This window comes from Netta rufina (genome assembly GCF_964035555.1).
Source record: "Netta rufina genome assembly, chromosome: 15".
In the NCBI taxonomy this organism is placed as follows: domain Eukaryota; kingdom Metazoa; phylum Chordata; class Aves; order Anseriformes; family Anatidae; genus Netta; species Netta rufina.
In genome coordinates this window covers 10,581,136-10,597,260 of record NC_140138.1, presented here as the reverse complement: position 1 = coordinate 10,597,260, position 16,125 = coordinate 10,581,136, and the positions used below count along the sequence as shown (strand labels likewise).

Sequence of the window (16,125 nt, the reverse complement as noted above, 5' to 3'; positions counted from 1 at the left end):
ATTTAAACACACAGTCCATATCTGTTCTGGTATTTTTGCAAGTATTCTGTTTGGATATGTAAATACAACTGACAATTGTATATGAGCATAATGCTATTAGCATGTACTAAGCGAATAAATAACAGTATTTCTGACAGTACAGATAAAAACAGGTAACAAAACTTCATCACGTTTCCTCCTTCTTACATTTTAACATAAACCTTCACATTCATATCAAAGGGTTCACTTGGATTTCTAAATATTTAAAAGATGGTATTACACTTTTTCACTCATTGCTTTGAAAACACTTTGTAAAAGCAAGGAAACAGTTTTGTTCTGTTCACTACTCTGTGAATGTAAAAACTGAGGCATAAAATATTATTTTTTCAAGACTAGTATTTCAGATCTCAAACCTTCTCATTAAACGAGGCTATTGCCCAACAAGAAGCACAGTAAATTCTTACACTCCTTTTGTTTCCAAGATTCCTATCACGATAAATGAGCTGATTTAACACCTTAAAATCTTGATACATGCAATTCATCTTCTTGTACTCTCAAGTCACTGGCGCTCTGTAAGAAAGGTGATTCTAAAATTATGTTTGACCAAGGAAAACAGAATGAAAATGAGGCGGGATTAGATTATACTTAAACTATCTATCCTTATACAATTTGAAAAACATTGTTGCCCACACAGATTTTCTAATGCTAGATATATTGGAGGAAAAAAGAGTATCTATTAAACAGGAGTACTAAAAACATGCTAATGTATCTTATCATTACAACATGTGTGAAATAAAGAGAGGATTCAATCTTTCTGAAATTGTATCAAAAACTTTATTTTATAAAAATCACAGGATCCATTTAAAAGCTGAAAAGATTTTTGTAAGGATTAATCAGAAATTAATTTCAACTGTGAGCACAGCGAATTAATTTGCCAATCTAAAATTACCAAGCAGTTTGATTTAATACGTGTGTTTACATTTGTCCAACTAGTTCAACCCTACTATAACCATATGCTGATGTCTTTCGTAGGAGAATGAAGTGACATTTTGTATCAACTACTAATAATACAGTACCTCAAAACAATTTTCCCATTCAAAAAGCCAGAAAGCAGCATCTACCTACCACCAACTAGAGATACTTGGAAAGCCAATGAGGAAGTATGGAGCTTTTCCCATAACCTGAAACACTTCATTGAACACCATTTTAATCTTCTTATTTAGTCCTGCATAGACTTTTACAGGGTAGTTAATTATTCTTGGTGCTTCCTGTAGCAGTTGGCAGATTTGTCTTGTTAATGGTCTGGTAGATACCATCTATGTTTTTCTCTTCATCTCCCTGCCATCCCTGAGGGATGTCTATCTGGGCTTTTCTGGACTATCCCCAGAGATCTCATATTTTATCAGATATGGCAGAATTAATCCACCATCTTTCAGTAAGCTTAAGACCATACACTATCGTTGAATTCCAGGGATTCCTTTACCTGATCTGCCATATCCAGTCTTCAAAGGAGATAAACAGTGACCAGTATATACCAGAAATTACTTTAATAAGTAATTATGGATAAAACACATCACATTCAAATAGCTGAACTCAAAAAATCCTCTGTACAGGGAATCAGCATTAAGGCTGAATGTGATCTGCGTTATGTTCTACTATACTGAAGAACACAATGTATTGAAATGGCTCAAACATTATTTGGTCTAACAGTCTACTTAAAGCAATTTTGCTTTTTCACATTTAAAACATACCAAGTCCAGTTCAGCAGAAGTTTTAATGACCACCTGTGACATATTTAATGTACAGCTGTTAAATGACTATTCTGGATTGAAAAGCGAGTCCACGTCAGGATCTGCACGACTGCAATGCAAAGCGGAACCAGACAGATCAAATAGAACATGGCATCGTGAAGACCTAAAAACAAACTGGTGAAAAAGATGAAAACACAGATTTCAAAATGAATAAGATAATTTCATGGTCATTTCATAGCAAATTATTTTTAAGCATTCACTTTACATACACATACAAATTACTGGGTACAATAAATTCTAAATAAGGGAATTATTATCTTAGGTATCACTGAGATGTATTCAGTTATCTTTTCTGATTTTACATTCAGATTTTACGTTGTTTACTCCTCTCATAATAGCCAGGAGGAAATGAGATAACTACTTTACTACATATCTGTATTATTTAATATAGAAATGAATTTAAAGCAATATAATTCAATTATAAAACAGAGCATCTGAAAAGGTTTAGTGAGACTGAAAGATCTGGAAGATAAAGAAAAGCAGTACTGGACACAAACATTTTAACATGAAACTATTTTATTTACGTTAAAATCTGAACTACTAGCTATCCACATAAAATACCACTATAGTTGCTGAGGGCTAGGTGGGAGTCATGATTAAGGCACAAAACTCACTATACTGTGTAATAAATAGGCTGCTTCATATACAAAGATTAAATTAATCTTATTGTTTTAAAAGAAGGGATTAAAAGATTATATAAACTACTAAAATAATACTTGTGAAATTAACACTCAGATGCTTATTTATTCTTGTGGATGAATAGTATTTCCTGATCTAAATCTTCTTAAGGAATAAAAGTATCAACAACTACGAATCAGAAAGGAGAACATGAGAGTTAAAAGCCTCCTTTTTTGAACAGCATGGTTTCTGACATCTCAAATTATACATTTTGGTATTCGTCTAGTAGCTAGAATCATTATCTACTGGCATTCTGTTAATTATTGGATTCTAATTACTTAAATATCAGGGAAGTCAACTGAAGCTAAGAAACAGTCCCTAAATTAATTTTCTCTCCAAGAGACAATTTATTATCTATTTTTAATTAGCATTCGGGGTGAGATGGGAGACTCACAGAACAGCTACAGACATGATCCAAAAAGCCCCTGAAATCTGTGAAAAAACTCTCATAAACTTGAGTAAGCTTTTGAATGGAATCTAAGAGTTTCTTTATATCACAAAAGAATCAATTCATGTTTCACTGTATTTAACAGAAAAATGCTCACAATCTCGAATATAACTGAGCGCATGCATGTACACCCCCCCATCCCAATCCCAATTTATCTCAAATCCCGTATAAATTAATGCTACATAAGAAAACAAAAAAACACAGGCTTTCAAGTGAGTTAATCACTCAGGCAATTGCATTTAATAAATGGAAGATGTTCACTAGCAAGTCACTGGTCCATAGCCAGTGTTTATTGGTAGCAACAATAAACTATTTACATGTTATTTACTGGCCTGTATTCACTTGCATTTTCAGTCCACCTAAAGCAAACAAGGGCCCACATCATGCACACCACCATCACAACCGTCAATAGTTAACTGTAGGAGTAGTGTCAGCAGAGAGGCCACAGACAAACTACTTACCTATCTCACCTATCTGCAGTTGCAGACAGGACTAAGATGCAATTAACAGCACATTGGGGTTTGTACTTTGGCTGTTCTGCACACTGAAGAGGATTGCAGTTCTCAGTACTAAAATCCTTCCACATTTATATAAAAAGGACAAATGTGAAAGAACATCTGTCAAATTACTGACTTTCACTGATGCAATCCTGATTTGGTTTGAGTGAAGCAATATTGGTTTAAGAAAATAATAATGCCTATTGTTGTGTTGTAAAAGCTCAACTTACAAAAAGTATCTATGGTATGGAGAACAATGAATGGGAAAATATTTCATTAAGGGACCAGAATAAATCAAGAGCAGTGCTCAGATTTCATCATAATCATTAGCTGAACCGGTTATCAAAAACTTCCAAGTCTATAGTCATTTCTTGCACATGAAGGAATAAATCATAGCATCTTCCCCTAGACCTCCCTAATATCTGTCTGAATAGAACGTGATGTAGTCCAGCAATTCAGTACAAATGCATCAACAGATCACAGTGCCTCCATTACATAATGAAGAGTTACTGTCAAGTAACTTACTTCTGAAGAATGAATTTGAAAAGCACACTTTTAAGAAAAGTTAACTGCAGTTGCAGCAAGTCTCCAGAAGAGGGAGTTTTTAAACTAGGTATCTTTTCCAGAGCGAAATATAAAATAAACGATAGTATTTCAAAATATGAAGCCATATGAGACAGGTAACATTTTACTATCATGATGGATCAAAAGAGAAAACAAAACAAAACAAAACAGGACCACTCTATTCTGAAAACTATTGCTCAAATCTTAAGCTGTCACATTAAAAATACTTCCTAAGGTATCTTCCACTACAAAAAACCCCATTCCCTAAAAATGCAGTATAATAAGTATATTAATGTATAGTGTATATGGAATCATGTGTAACACACAGAGAATTGTGTATCATATATCAGCCAACTACATGTGTGATATATTGAATGGCAAGAACGCTTCTGGAAGAGAAATACACAGTTCATAGCAGAAAGGTCACACTTCAGAGTTACAAAACCAGAGGGAAAAATGAGATAGAAGTGGATTTCTCCTAAGGAAGAAGACATACTGATGGCTAAGAAGATAATACCATTGGGGCAGAAGTAAATACAGGTAGTGGTAAGTAAGAATTTGGTGATGCTAAAGGTCAGTTCAAGGGTTTAATTACAGAAGAAGAATTACAATCTTCCGTATGCCTCGTTTATGACAGTACAGGGATCGCTATCCAGTGATAAGCATTTTATCATTTTTAATTAATCTCAACCATCAGCCTGGAGGTGCTCCAGATGAAACGAGAAGGGAGACTAAAACTTCTTTTCTTCTAGGCCTTCACTCTCCATATAAAACTGTTTCACTGTCTTACCATCTTGGGTGCCCTGCAGAATACAACTGTAACTGAAGCCACCAAGATGATGACAAACTATTGTCTCAAAAGATCTCCAGGGATAAGAATTTGACTCAGAGCATGCCAGATGCCCTAATAAGCTGGTCAGGAATGTTATTCTTACGCAGGCAGAGAATATGTGTGTGCAGACTGTTCAATATCACAATGGCAACAAAAAACAGACAAGCTTAAAAATTGCCAATTTACAGTTGGCTGGTATTCTAATAGAGTTTTATTAACTCTGCTGAAACAATAATGAAATACCCTGATCATGAAGAATGTCAAAGAGCCATAGATAGTATCACGTAGCCGAAAAATCAAAATGTCACTACTGGAATGCTGATGAGGTATAGGTGAGGTAGTGCCATCTTACAGACTTTTTCCAGAGACATAGAGTCAGAAGACATGATTTGCTCAGCAGATAGCTTTTGATTGACATCTTCCTTCTGATACAGTGCAAGATGAGCACCAAAGACAGAATATTTGTGAAGGACACTTCTGAAGGGAGTATGCTAGCAAAATGATTTCAAAATATATAAAACAAATGAAGCGTGGGAGAAAAAGACACACCCTTCTGCCATAAGGTAAGAACCTTTTTTTTAGTTGAAGTCATCCAGAAAGTTTGAGCTCCAGCATTCCACGTGGTCTTGCATAAGCAATGTATCAATAAATGAGAAAATGAAATGACATTATTAAACAAAAATAAGAGTGAAGAAACAGAAAAAGGTTATTCCCATAATTTGTCAAGTGTACACTCATTGCTGGAAAAAGCTTTATAGAACAGAATAGTTCAGTTGGAAGGTACGTACATAGGTCATCAAGTCCAACTGCCTGACCACTTCAGGACTAACCAGAAGTTGAAGCATATAATTAGGGGCATTAATGCCCCTAATTATATATGCCTCTTGAACAGTAACAGGCATGGGGCATCCACCACCTCGCTAGGCTGCCTACTCCAGCAAAAGCTTGGAAATTTGCTGAGAATACAAAAGCCAATGTTCAAACTTTAGAGCCCAAAAGAGAAGAAAAGTAAGGTGCCTGGAAATTACTTTTCTATGTTCATTCCATAGAACTTTAACATTCAAAACATACAAAAGACAAAAACAAACAAAAAACAACAAACACAAATCAAACTAACCAAACAAAACCCACAGCGAATCACATACATCTTACTGAGATTCTTCCACTTTGTGAGAGAATATGTGGAACAAAACTAATGCAACAGACAGTATCTGTACATAAGAAGGAACTGCCTACCTGTAACAGTAACACACTAACATTTTCACTATAACTAAGTACTGGTACTTTTTTTGTTAGGCTTTAATTTTCAGTTAAAAAAAAAAAAAAGAATAATTTAAAATTCAGCAAATTTTGCTGACTAGTTTATGGTTTTTGCATCTTTTTTCTTTTCTTAGTGAATAACGTTGCTGGAAACTCTTAAAACACATTTATTCAGGGCCCAAACATTTTAGTAATGCAAAATACGGATTCTCTGTGTTATCTTCACAATTCACTACCACTAATATCTAATAAAGTTAAGGCTTTTTAGAGCACCTACTAGATATTGCCAGCATTGGAGAAGGAAGGACATAGCTGAGACTGTATTGGCATGGGTCATAACATTTTGTTACATGTAATTCACATGTTATTTATTTATTATAATATTGTTAACAATTTGAGCATGTTTGAAGTGATCTCCTGTATTCAGTTTCTGTTTGTCCCCAAAAAACAACTCTGTCCTGAGACAATTGTGTATTAGCTGCCTGCCTATGTATGGCTGAAATCACAGATCAGCTGACAGAGTTTGAATATATATAGGTGATTTAGCTCAGTCAATGGTCAGAGTACATCGCCATGGGCAAAGTGACTCCCGAGAAACAATCTTCAGTAGTCTGGTCTTTGTGGACGTGCACACTGTACTCCGCTCACAAAGAAAGCACTTACTGACCAATCCAGAAATTATTTTTTTTTAATATCAGATTTTTATTAATTCTTCTCCAGAGAGGCTGCAGGATTTGTCAGCTAGCTGGAAGAAATGTCAAATGACTAAGATCAGACTCAGATGGTCAATTTTGGAGTTCAAGTCTAATGTGCACATGAACACAGATATATACAGAATGTGTGCAGACTCTTTTATATTTAAGACATTCTTTTTGAGGGGGTGGGCAAGGTATATATGCAGAATATTTTGGGTGCATTTTTGATTAACTGATCTCAACTTTGTACCTTTAAGCTGTTCCTTGCACTAGTAAAATAAATCAACATAAATCAGTTTCAACATGACTCACTTCCAAATACAGGTTTTAGAGACTGAGTAATCAAAGTATTTCAACTCTATATTCAATAAATTTATTGTTGCTATAGTCCAGAGTCTATTTATTGGGAAAAAAAAATAGAACTACTGTGATTTAAAATCCATTCACAAAGGGATCGTTTCTCTGGTTAGAAGGGAACAGATCTGAACTTTTCTTGCTTGAAATCTGAATTTCTCTGAATCATCAAGATGAATATATTCAAGCTTTCTCATAATTCAACATCCTGTTCAACCTACCACTCTTCTGCAAAAATCACTCATCTTATTTGACATTATAATGAGGTTCATGTCCTTATCACATCATCTCACTGGCTGACTATCCACAGAATGCATTAAAATCAAATCAACTGTTCTCAAGCATAGCCTCAGACATAAGCCTTCTTTGCTTATGTCAAGATACTTTTCTGAAGACTACCTGTTGCACTTTCATGTTGTGCTTTTCCTCATATATTTTTTTTTAGAAATTTCCTCATATATAAAATACTCTCTTAGCCTTAGGTAACACGTAACCAGTCTTTTCTCCTTCAAGAGCTATCTCCACAAAAGTTGGTATAGAATAATTATCTTCTATGCATTTTTTAAGCTTTCTAATCAGAATTGAGTAGAGGAGCTATGTAGTATTTAGGATATCCATGTTGTTCTTTCAAACAAATCCTAATCAGACTAATTTTTGCTTTTTAGAGCTGACCAATAATTCCATATGTTGTTATTTCCTTTTGTTGGACATAAATAAACAGTTTGACCTTTTCAGTGTACTGACTCCCTGTTAATTTACTTATTTACTTTTAAAGTCCATGCATTTCCAACATGCTAACTAGCAACCACAGCTTTATGCTGCATATTAAGGTCTGTAGGGAATGCAATGAAATCATTTGCGTTAGAATGGTAAGTAGTGTAGAAGCCAAAATGATACTCCTATTTGAGGTAAATTCCCCTCCCTCCAGTGATTATACTGCTTTCTCTCAAATAAAAAATATATCCCAAAAGCAAACCTATTATGATTATATATTCAAGGAAATAGGCTTGTGAGATAAACAAAACACGGAAGCCAGGACTACATCTATCTTAATAAGAAGTAGTAGGTGACCTCAAACTGTTTTTCTTATTTTTCCACAAAGAAAAGGGAGATGGTCAAATACTGAAATGTATCCTTTTTCCCCAAAAAATTAGGTAGGTGTGCTTAAATGTATTGTTTAATAAAGGATTTATTCCTTTAAAAAAAATCTAGAAAACATTTTACTTCTATACATAAAAAGAAAGCAAATGAAAAATATGTTTAAAGTGCTCATATTTTTGAAGAACAGTTGATGCAAACTGATGGTAGATTAGTTTTCCATTTACTGTCTGAATGACAGGATTATTTCACTCTAAATTCTGTGATTTAAAGCATCCTTTCTGAACTCACCTTGGATCAGGCTGAGCAACTTTATTATTCAAATTCTCATATCCAAATTGATTTAGTATGGTAACCACAAGCATTGGAGCCAAAGATTGGGCAGGCTTGGTAAATAAAGCATTGGTACCAAAAACCATAGAGGAAAGTGGTGATCTAAAATATTTCAGAAAATAAAAACAAACATACAACACCACGTTATTAGTATGTAGAATCAATTACAATAATGATTCTCTAAATCCCGTTAATATGCAAATGTTAACTCACAATAGCTAGCTTTATATTTTATACATATTGATTGCAAACAGATCAGCTATCATAATGAAATCTCATTTTATTTGGAAATTAAAGACAAAAAAAAACCACCTCTGGGCTATATACAGCTTGGCCCCAGTTCTCAAATGACTTGCACACAATTCAACTTTTGCACACTGAGTAATTATTGGAGCTAAGCTAGACTGAACAATGCATGGAAAATTAATTACAATGTAAGATTACACACATGAAGCCATAAAAGGATTCTTTTTTTTCTCCGTGAAAGCAACAGTTCTCACCTTTGAGGGTGAAGTCCTGTAATACCCTTTGACCAAGATTGAATCTGTACTAATACAAACATTGATGTAACCAACAGGAAGTTGCTTGGATTTTTATCAAAGTGCAAAAGACCCATGAGTTGTCATATGCTAGCTCACAGCTGGTTTTATCAATTTTTATTTCAGAGAGATAACAGCAACCACTCAGACTTTGAAGTTTGCACTTTAAGTACTATAGGTAAAACTTTCTAAACTCCTTTTCCATGTTAGGAAGGTGACAATAGATGTATAGGGTTACAAAATAATTCAATTTAAGCTGACATTAACAAACACTAAAAAAAAAAAAAAAGCCACCTGGAGAACTTGGCTTATACGATGGTGCAATTAAAACTAGAAATTACCCAATAAGCTGTTCAAAGTGCTCTACTGAAGTAATGGCAGGAAACTTCATTAAAGTTCTTATCTTTACTTGTGCTACGTTGTTCTTACAAAAAGTACTTCTGTGTCGAGCACCCATGATCACTCACTGCCTTCCCTTGATATAATCTAACTTACTAAATAGTAACATGAGAAATTAGAGCGTATTTCAAGAAAAACAGTTAGGAATGACATACCTCCGCTTGTGCTTTATTAAATCTGCATCAACAATATCTGCCAAGGGCAAATTGAACAAACTAAATGAAGCTTGTACAACTACCCTAAAGAAAGACAAAATAATTAAGATTCTTTTTAAACACACATTTTCAAAATAAAAATGGTTACTGATGCCTAATTCTAGCACATGAACCCAACTACACTGACATTTCTGCAAACACACAAAACTGAGATGTTCATTAAAACATGGTGATGTATGTTTAAAAAGAAGTTCTGAAAGCATTGGTAGGTCTGTTCTTAATTGAGAATTAGAAATTGATATGCAGACCTAACTTTTTTTTACCCTTTTTTTCCTGGACACTGGAGGAAAGAGTCACAAATACTTGCTTGATATTATCAGTAAATGTCATTTAAAGTGACATGAAGAAAAAGAACACACCTTATAGGAACAAAAAAATCAAAATGTCCTCTTGAAATCTGAGATAGACATGGAAAGGACTGGAAAGACCACATGCATGACGAATTTCAAAGAATTAGAAAAGTAAAAAGATTTTATCTGCACTCCTATGTATGTATTCACATTTTGCATGCATATATGCATTTAAATACGTACACGCACAAATCTCTTAAACTGCTAACTGAAACCATAAATTCAAGTATCAGGACTTCAACATTTTGTTAAATTTTAGCTGTGGTTATCTTTTACTTATGAGAGGCTTTGAACAATTACCACTTTAAAGTCTTTAGGTACCTTTTAAGATTTTCCTGTGGAAATCCAAATATATCTTCGTCATTTAAAATGTGCAGGTAATGAAATGCAATTTATTAGTCTCACAATTCAGTGTTACAGTAGCCCATGACTGAAATACTGAAAATGAGAATGAAAATAGGGGAAAAAGAAAGAGAGAAAGAGAAGAAAGAGAAGAAAGAGAAGAAAGAGAAGAAAGAGAAGAAAGAGAAGAAAGAGAGAAAGAAAATAAAGGTAGGAACATGTAGAAATAAAGCAATGAAATAAAAAATGAAGAGAGAAAAATGAACTGCTGCAACAATGTTCTGATACAAACAGGTCTTTATTTCTAAATAAGTTTTTGCGAACATTCTAATGTGCTTCCTCAATTAAAGAATTACTTCCTGGCATCATACTTCCCCATTGCTATTGAAAATGCAACTTAGTATTGGTTACCTAATAGATACCTGACTTACTGGTACTTATTTTGCAGTGCAGTACACAAGTGTTCGTGCAGTACATAATGTGGTCCGAGGCTTCCCTAGCAAACACTCACTGAAGAGTTCGTCTACTGAAATCTTTGTAGTCAGCAAGAGGTTCTGCTCACCTTGAATCTGAATTTGTCTCGTTAAAATAGACACATGGAAGGAAGCTTTTGACTGCAAACCATAGTCACTGATCAACCTTTTTTTTTTTTTTTTTCTTCTTTTAAAGCAGAAATTGAAAGCTGAAGCATACTAAAATGAAAGCTGAAAGAAGTTGTTAGCAGAGTTTTGAGTTTTCTGATGATTGAAACAGAACAGAAAGAAAGCAGTGGCAAAATCTTCAGGCTATTAGAAACAACTGTCCACTCTGTTAGAATTATTTAAGTTGTGTCTATGAAAAAGGAAACATACTTGCTTACATGTTTGTTGTGAGATAAAATGCCAAAAGATAATAATGTTCTGGTCCTAGAAAAAACATGACAGCAGCAGCTACTCCTTCAAAGTAAAAGGAAAACAAGATGATTCTGTAATAACCAAACTTCTTCAATGAAGCGTGACTGAGAAGAACAAGGCACTGAAAAGACAACATATACACATATATGAGGAAAAGACATAGTATAGTATTTCAGCAGTAGGAGAGCTATAAATAACAGAACAGACACAAACAAATCATTACTACCCATTAAAGAAGAAAAAGCCTTTATAAAATGTACAAACCAAATTAAAATATAAGAATTCAACAAAGAAAATATTTACTGGATCATTCTATGCTACCTCTACTGGGTAAGAATGGTTTCCTTTCCCTCAAAACTAGCCAGATAAGAACTGTTACATTCTGAGGAAAATACTTTTCCCCACGTTGCCTCACTATTATTTAATGGTCATGATCTTTGTCTGATACTTCTTAAACAATTAACTTTGCAGCATGTTAACTGTAAACCAAGCATCTTGCCTCTTGAATTTTAATTGCTGATCAGTTCTCTTTCCTGGACAGTGTAATATTCAGATGAAGAACAAGAAGGAAATCTCCTTATACATTTGTTCTCACATTTGGATTCTTTAACACAACGAATAAGACCAGGATGCTACAACGAGACAAAAATTACTATGGCAAATACAATTTCCAAGCTCGTCTTCTACTTAGAACAATGACCAAAGAGGTAAAATAAATCTAGAAAGTTGGTATAGCAACAAAATCTGATTGTAAGAAACTAAACATACTCCTTGTTCCAGGCTATTTTCATTTTTTTCATAAATGGGCTTATACTAGAAATTGTAAGATGTTATTTAATGGATGCTATTGTAAAGAACATGACCTTGTCTCCCTATAATTTAGAAATAACCCTCTCTCAGGAAGCACTTATGATTTAGAAAATTCCTTATTATCTGCATATTTTAAGACAGCATAATTTAAGAAAAAATGCTAACATAATGATGCTTTACATTTAAATTTGCCTTTGTTTCAGCAACAAGTTTTCCCTTGTAGGCAGATTTTATTCTTTGCAGCCACTACTAAAAGGAACCTGAGACTGAAGCTGCAGTCTGTTTGAGCACAGGCTGTCAAAGCACGGTTCATAAGAAGGGGCTTTATTTTACAAGGGCTGGGTGCTTTTCCAGTAAGTGAAGTTCAGGCCATTGCCACCAGAGAATTCTCTTATTATATCTTGAGCTGAAAGGGACAAAACCTGAGAAAAATAAGGTCACAGAAAACTCTCTATGGTTCAGTGACCTCCTAGACAAAGAGTCTCTGGGGACCAGAGAGAAATGCATTTTCTGAAAGATTGTTCGTTTCACACTGTCATGCTGATTGTATCACCAGTGGTGACTGCTATATATTGAGTGTAAGCGTATTTAAGCTTTCCTAACTTCTGTAGTTTCTGATTTATTTCTGAAGTTCATAGCCTATCTGAGTTACAGAAGAAGAAACTATAAAACTTGTGGTAAGGATAAAAGTTGAAATGATTTATATTTAAGTGTTATGGAATAGAAAAGGTATGTTTAGGATCTGGGGGAGAAAAAAAAAGTCACTTCCATGTTATATATGCAAAAGCCAAAAAATCTAACTGACTTTGAACTGTGAATTCCAGGTGCACTTCCATGTTATCCTCTTTTAGATTCTACCTACTGAAAAACGAGTATGTTTACATCCAGTGGGACATAGTTTTGCTGGCTTTCTTGCTCTCACACATTACTGGTTTGGGTTCTCATTTCTTTTACAGTCTGCTGCTCCTCCCACCATCTCTGTCTGGGGTCTTGAAATCTTTCTCCATACCAAGTAAATGTAGCTGACCAAGACAGTAAACAATAAAATAGATGGGAACGAATTATTCTCCAAAACAAGCCATTTAGAGTTTTGTTTGCTTTCATATATTTCAACAATGCTTTTAATACCTAATTAATTTTTCCAGTGTTTTGTGCAGTTTATCTCAGAAACTTCCTGAAGAAGAGATTACTCTTTCATCATATATTACAAATCAAAAACAAAGACAAAATAATTAAGAATTATATAGATTTTGCTTTTAGCAACTTTTTATCTTGAGCGTGCTTTTCATTCCTTTATACTTGGGCATTACAAATCATGTAGGCCACAAAACATTAATTCCTTGCATATTCACATTTCACATACTTGTAAAGTGGTTTTCTACCAGTCTGCCTGCTTGTCCTTTCTCTGGTAAACCTTCCATACCTACTGGTACTTTCTTCTTTCAGGGCATTGTTGAGCTAGATTTGTTTCTTGGTATGTCCAGTCATTTAAGCTGGAGACACCATTTTTTCAACAAACACTGTAAATAGATACCTTAATCTAATAAGAACTACTAAAACACCATATTTTCATATTTTGAAATATGAAAGTGATACTGCCTACCTGAGGACAAATAAAGCCAGCTCCATACATGATACTTCTTATTGAGGAAGAAAGGACATCCTTAGGAATGAGATTATCCGCAAAGATCATCATAAAATTGTTGCAGAATGCTAGGTGAAAGACTTGGAAGAAGTTCATAGTTACAAAAAATAAAAAGTTTTTCTCTGTCATAATCTGTTTGGTCAACGAAATTACAGAGGACCAGGAGAGAACTCTATCACCATTTTCTAGATTAGCATTCTCTGTAAGCACTTCTCGCTGTTCATACTGACTAGTACTATACTTGCCTGTGTAACACATACAAGCTGTTGCTAATGCTGCAACCAAAACAGCAAAAGCCTGAAAATTGGCAAAATTTTCCATATTATCTGATATTAGACCACAAAAGAGAATGCTTGTAGATCCGATTAATGTTGCTACTTGGTTGTATTTAATAAGCTGAAGCCTACTTTCATGTCTTGTTGAAATTTCTGCAAAGAGCGCGCACTGCGCAAGAAGCACAAAAGTAAGCAAACCATCAAAAGCACATAATGCAACAATAAGGTGAAGACCACTTAGCCAGTCACCTTCTTCATAATGTTTCCAAGGAAACCAAGGAAGCAAAAAGGCTAACGCGTATAAAGGAGCTCCATATAAAATTGAGAACTGGCGTCTTGAGCAGCATGCGAGATTGGAGTTATCTTGGATATATCCGAAAAGAGGATCATTAATGGCATTCCATATCATGAATACAACCTGGGGCAAACAAGCAAGAAACACAACAGAATTTATCATTGGTGTGATTTTCCTGCAGAGGTTATACAAACCCTGAAGTAATACACACAGTATTTATTTAACATTAATTTCTATTAAAGGAATAAAAAAAGATGAAAGGTCAAAACCAAACTTGGGACCAAATTCTTAAAGGTATTTAGAGATTTACATTAATTTTTGAAAGAAACCAAAATGAGTAAGTAGGCAGGTATAAACAACAAGTGAACCTGCACCTCTTAGACTTCACTCCTTCAAACACTTTTATACCCGGGACGTATCTTGCAACCTCTCACAGCAAATAATTCACTGCATGAGCTGGCCTATTACATTCAGGAGTCTATTTACAACAAGAGTTGGACACCTGGATAATGACTTGCAGAATAAGGGCAGTATTTAAGTACCTGAATACCTCAATGGAAAGCACTAAAGTTAAGGATATCTATGGAGCTAAGGTGCAAGATTAGTTTAAAACATTAAGTGAAACTATCAAAGGTAAAAATCTTTCCAGCAATTGAAGTTTGGAGTCTTTTAGTCTAAAGACTGTAACTAATGGGTTTTATGTGTATTTTCACTTGTATATAAATTAACTAAATTTAAAGTTAATGTACCTTAAAACGATCTGCAATGCATTCAAAAGAAATTCATTAAAAAACAAACAAACAAACAAAAAAACCCAACAACAACAACACTTTGTTATAACACAGACACATAATACACAATGGTAATCAAAATATTCCATTGTACAATACCTGTGCTTGATGAAACGCTACTTCTGAAATTTTGTATCGGTTTAGGAAAAGCTTAACGTAGTAGAAATTAAAGATACTGTTCATCATTCCTGCACCTAATGTAGTCATGGAATATGCCAGTGCGTTAGGTTGAATTCCCAAAACAAACTTCATCTTCCAAATTGTACGAATCTCTTCTTCCTCAAGTTACAAAAAAAAATTACAGAAGTTGGTAAAATAATTTTCTAAATAAAATGCTATGGGAGATTGGTTTGTTTCAGAGGTGTAGGGATGGACTCTTATAGGAAAACTTCCCCATCCTCACTTTTTCTTCTAAAATTAGCAACACATTTTATTGAGTTATAAGACACTGAGCACAAAACTGAATAGGTACAAAATATTAAGAAGTCAGTGACATTTCTAAATCTAATCAATGCTTACAAATCAATAGAACAAGTAGACAGAAATTGAAAAGAATCCTTTCCAAACTGGTGCATGAAAATCTGCTATTGCAAACACTAATGCTTGTGTAGAGGTTCAAGTAATTGCATAAATTTTAGATCTTTCTTGCTAGCTACGTAGTTTTAGAATTATGAAGCTGTGTAGGAATGAAGTGACTCAATTCATAACCCTACGTATTCCATAGCTATGAATGTCAAATGCAGCATACACTTAGATGAGTATTTCTTTCAAAACAAGTATAGTTTTGTTTTTGCATCTTTAAATGTCAATAGCTAACAAGCATGGAAGCAGTGCTTTTAACTAATAAACAAATGAGATATGAACAGAAGCCATAAAACCATTAAAACACTTTTTAACAGTTTAAACATTTTCCTACTAGAAGAGACCACATGTAAACAAAATCCTGAAAGTAACTGGTATAGGGCAATACAGCACTTAAAGTATTTCCTAGTAACAGAGATACTTTAATATAGTTCTGTAAT

General features: G+C 34.2%; 1 protein-coding gene across 1 annotated transcript; it reads right to left on the bottom strand.

Annotated features, from left to right (window-relative positions):
- Positions 1-1,683: 1,683 nt before the first annotated feature.
- Positions 1,684-15,355, bottom strand: LOC311215038 (transmembrane protein 180-like; the record flags this gene model as incomplete). Its single annotated transcript, XM_084295996.1, has 6 exons — positions 1,684-1,904; positions 8,508-8,651; positions 9,643-9,726; positions 11,254-11,408; positions 13,701-14,435; positions 15,203-15,355. The coding sequence occupies 6 exons, from the start codon at positions 15,353-15,355 to the stop codon at positions 1,775-1,777; spliced, it is 1,401 nt and encodes a 466-aa protein (XP_084152122.1). The 3' UTR covers positions 1,684-1,774.
- Between the last annotated feature and the right edge of the window lie 770 nt (positions 15,356-16,125).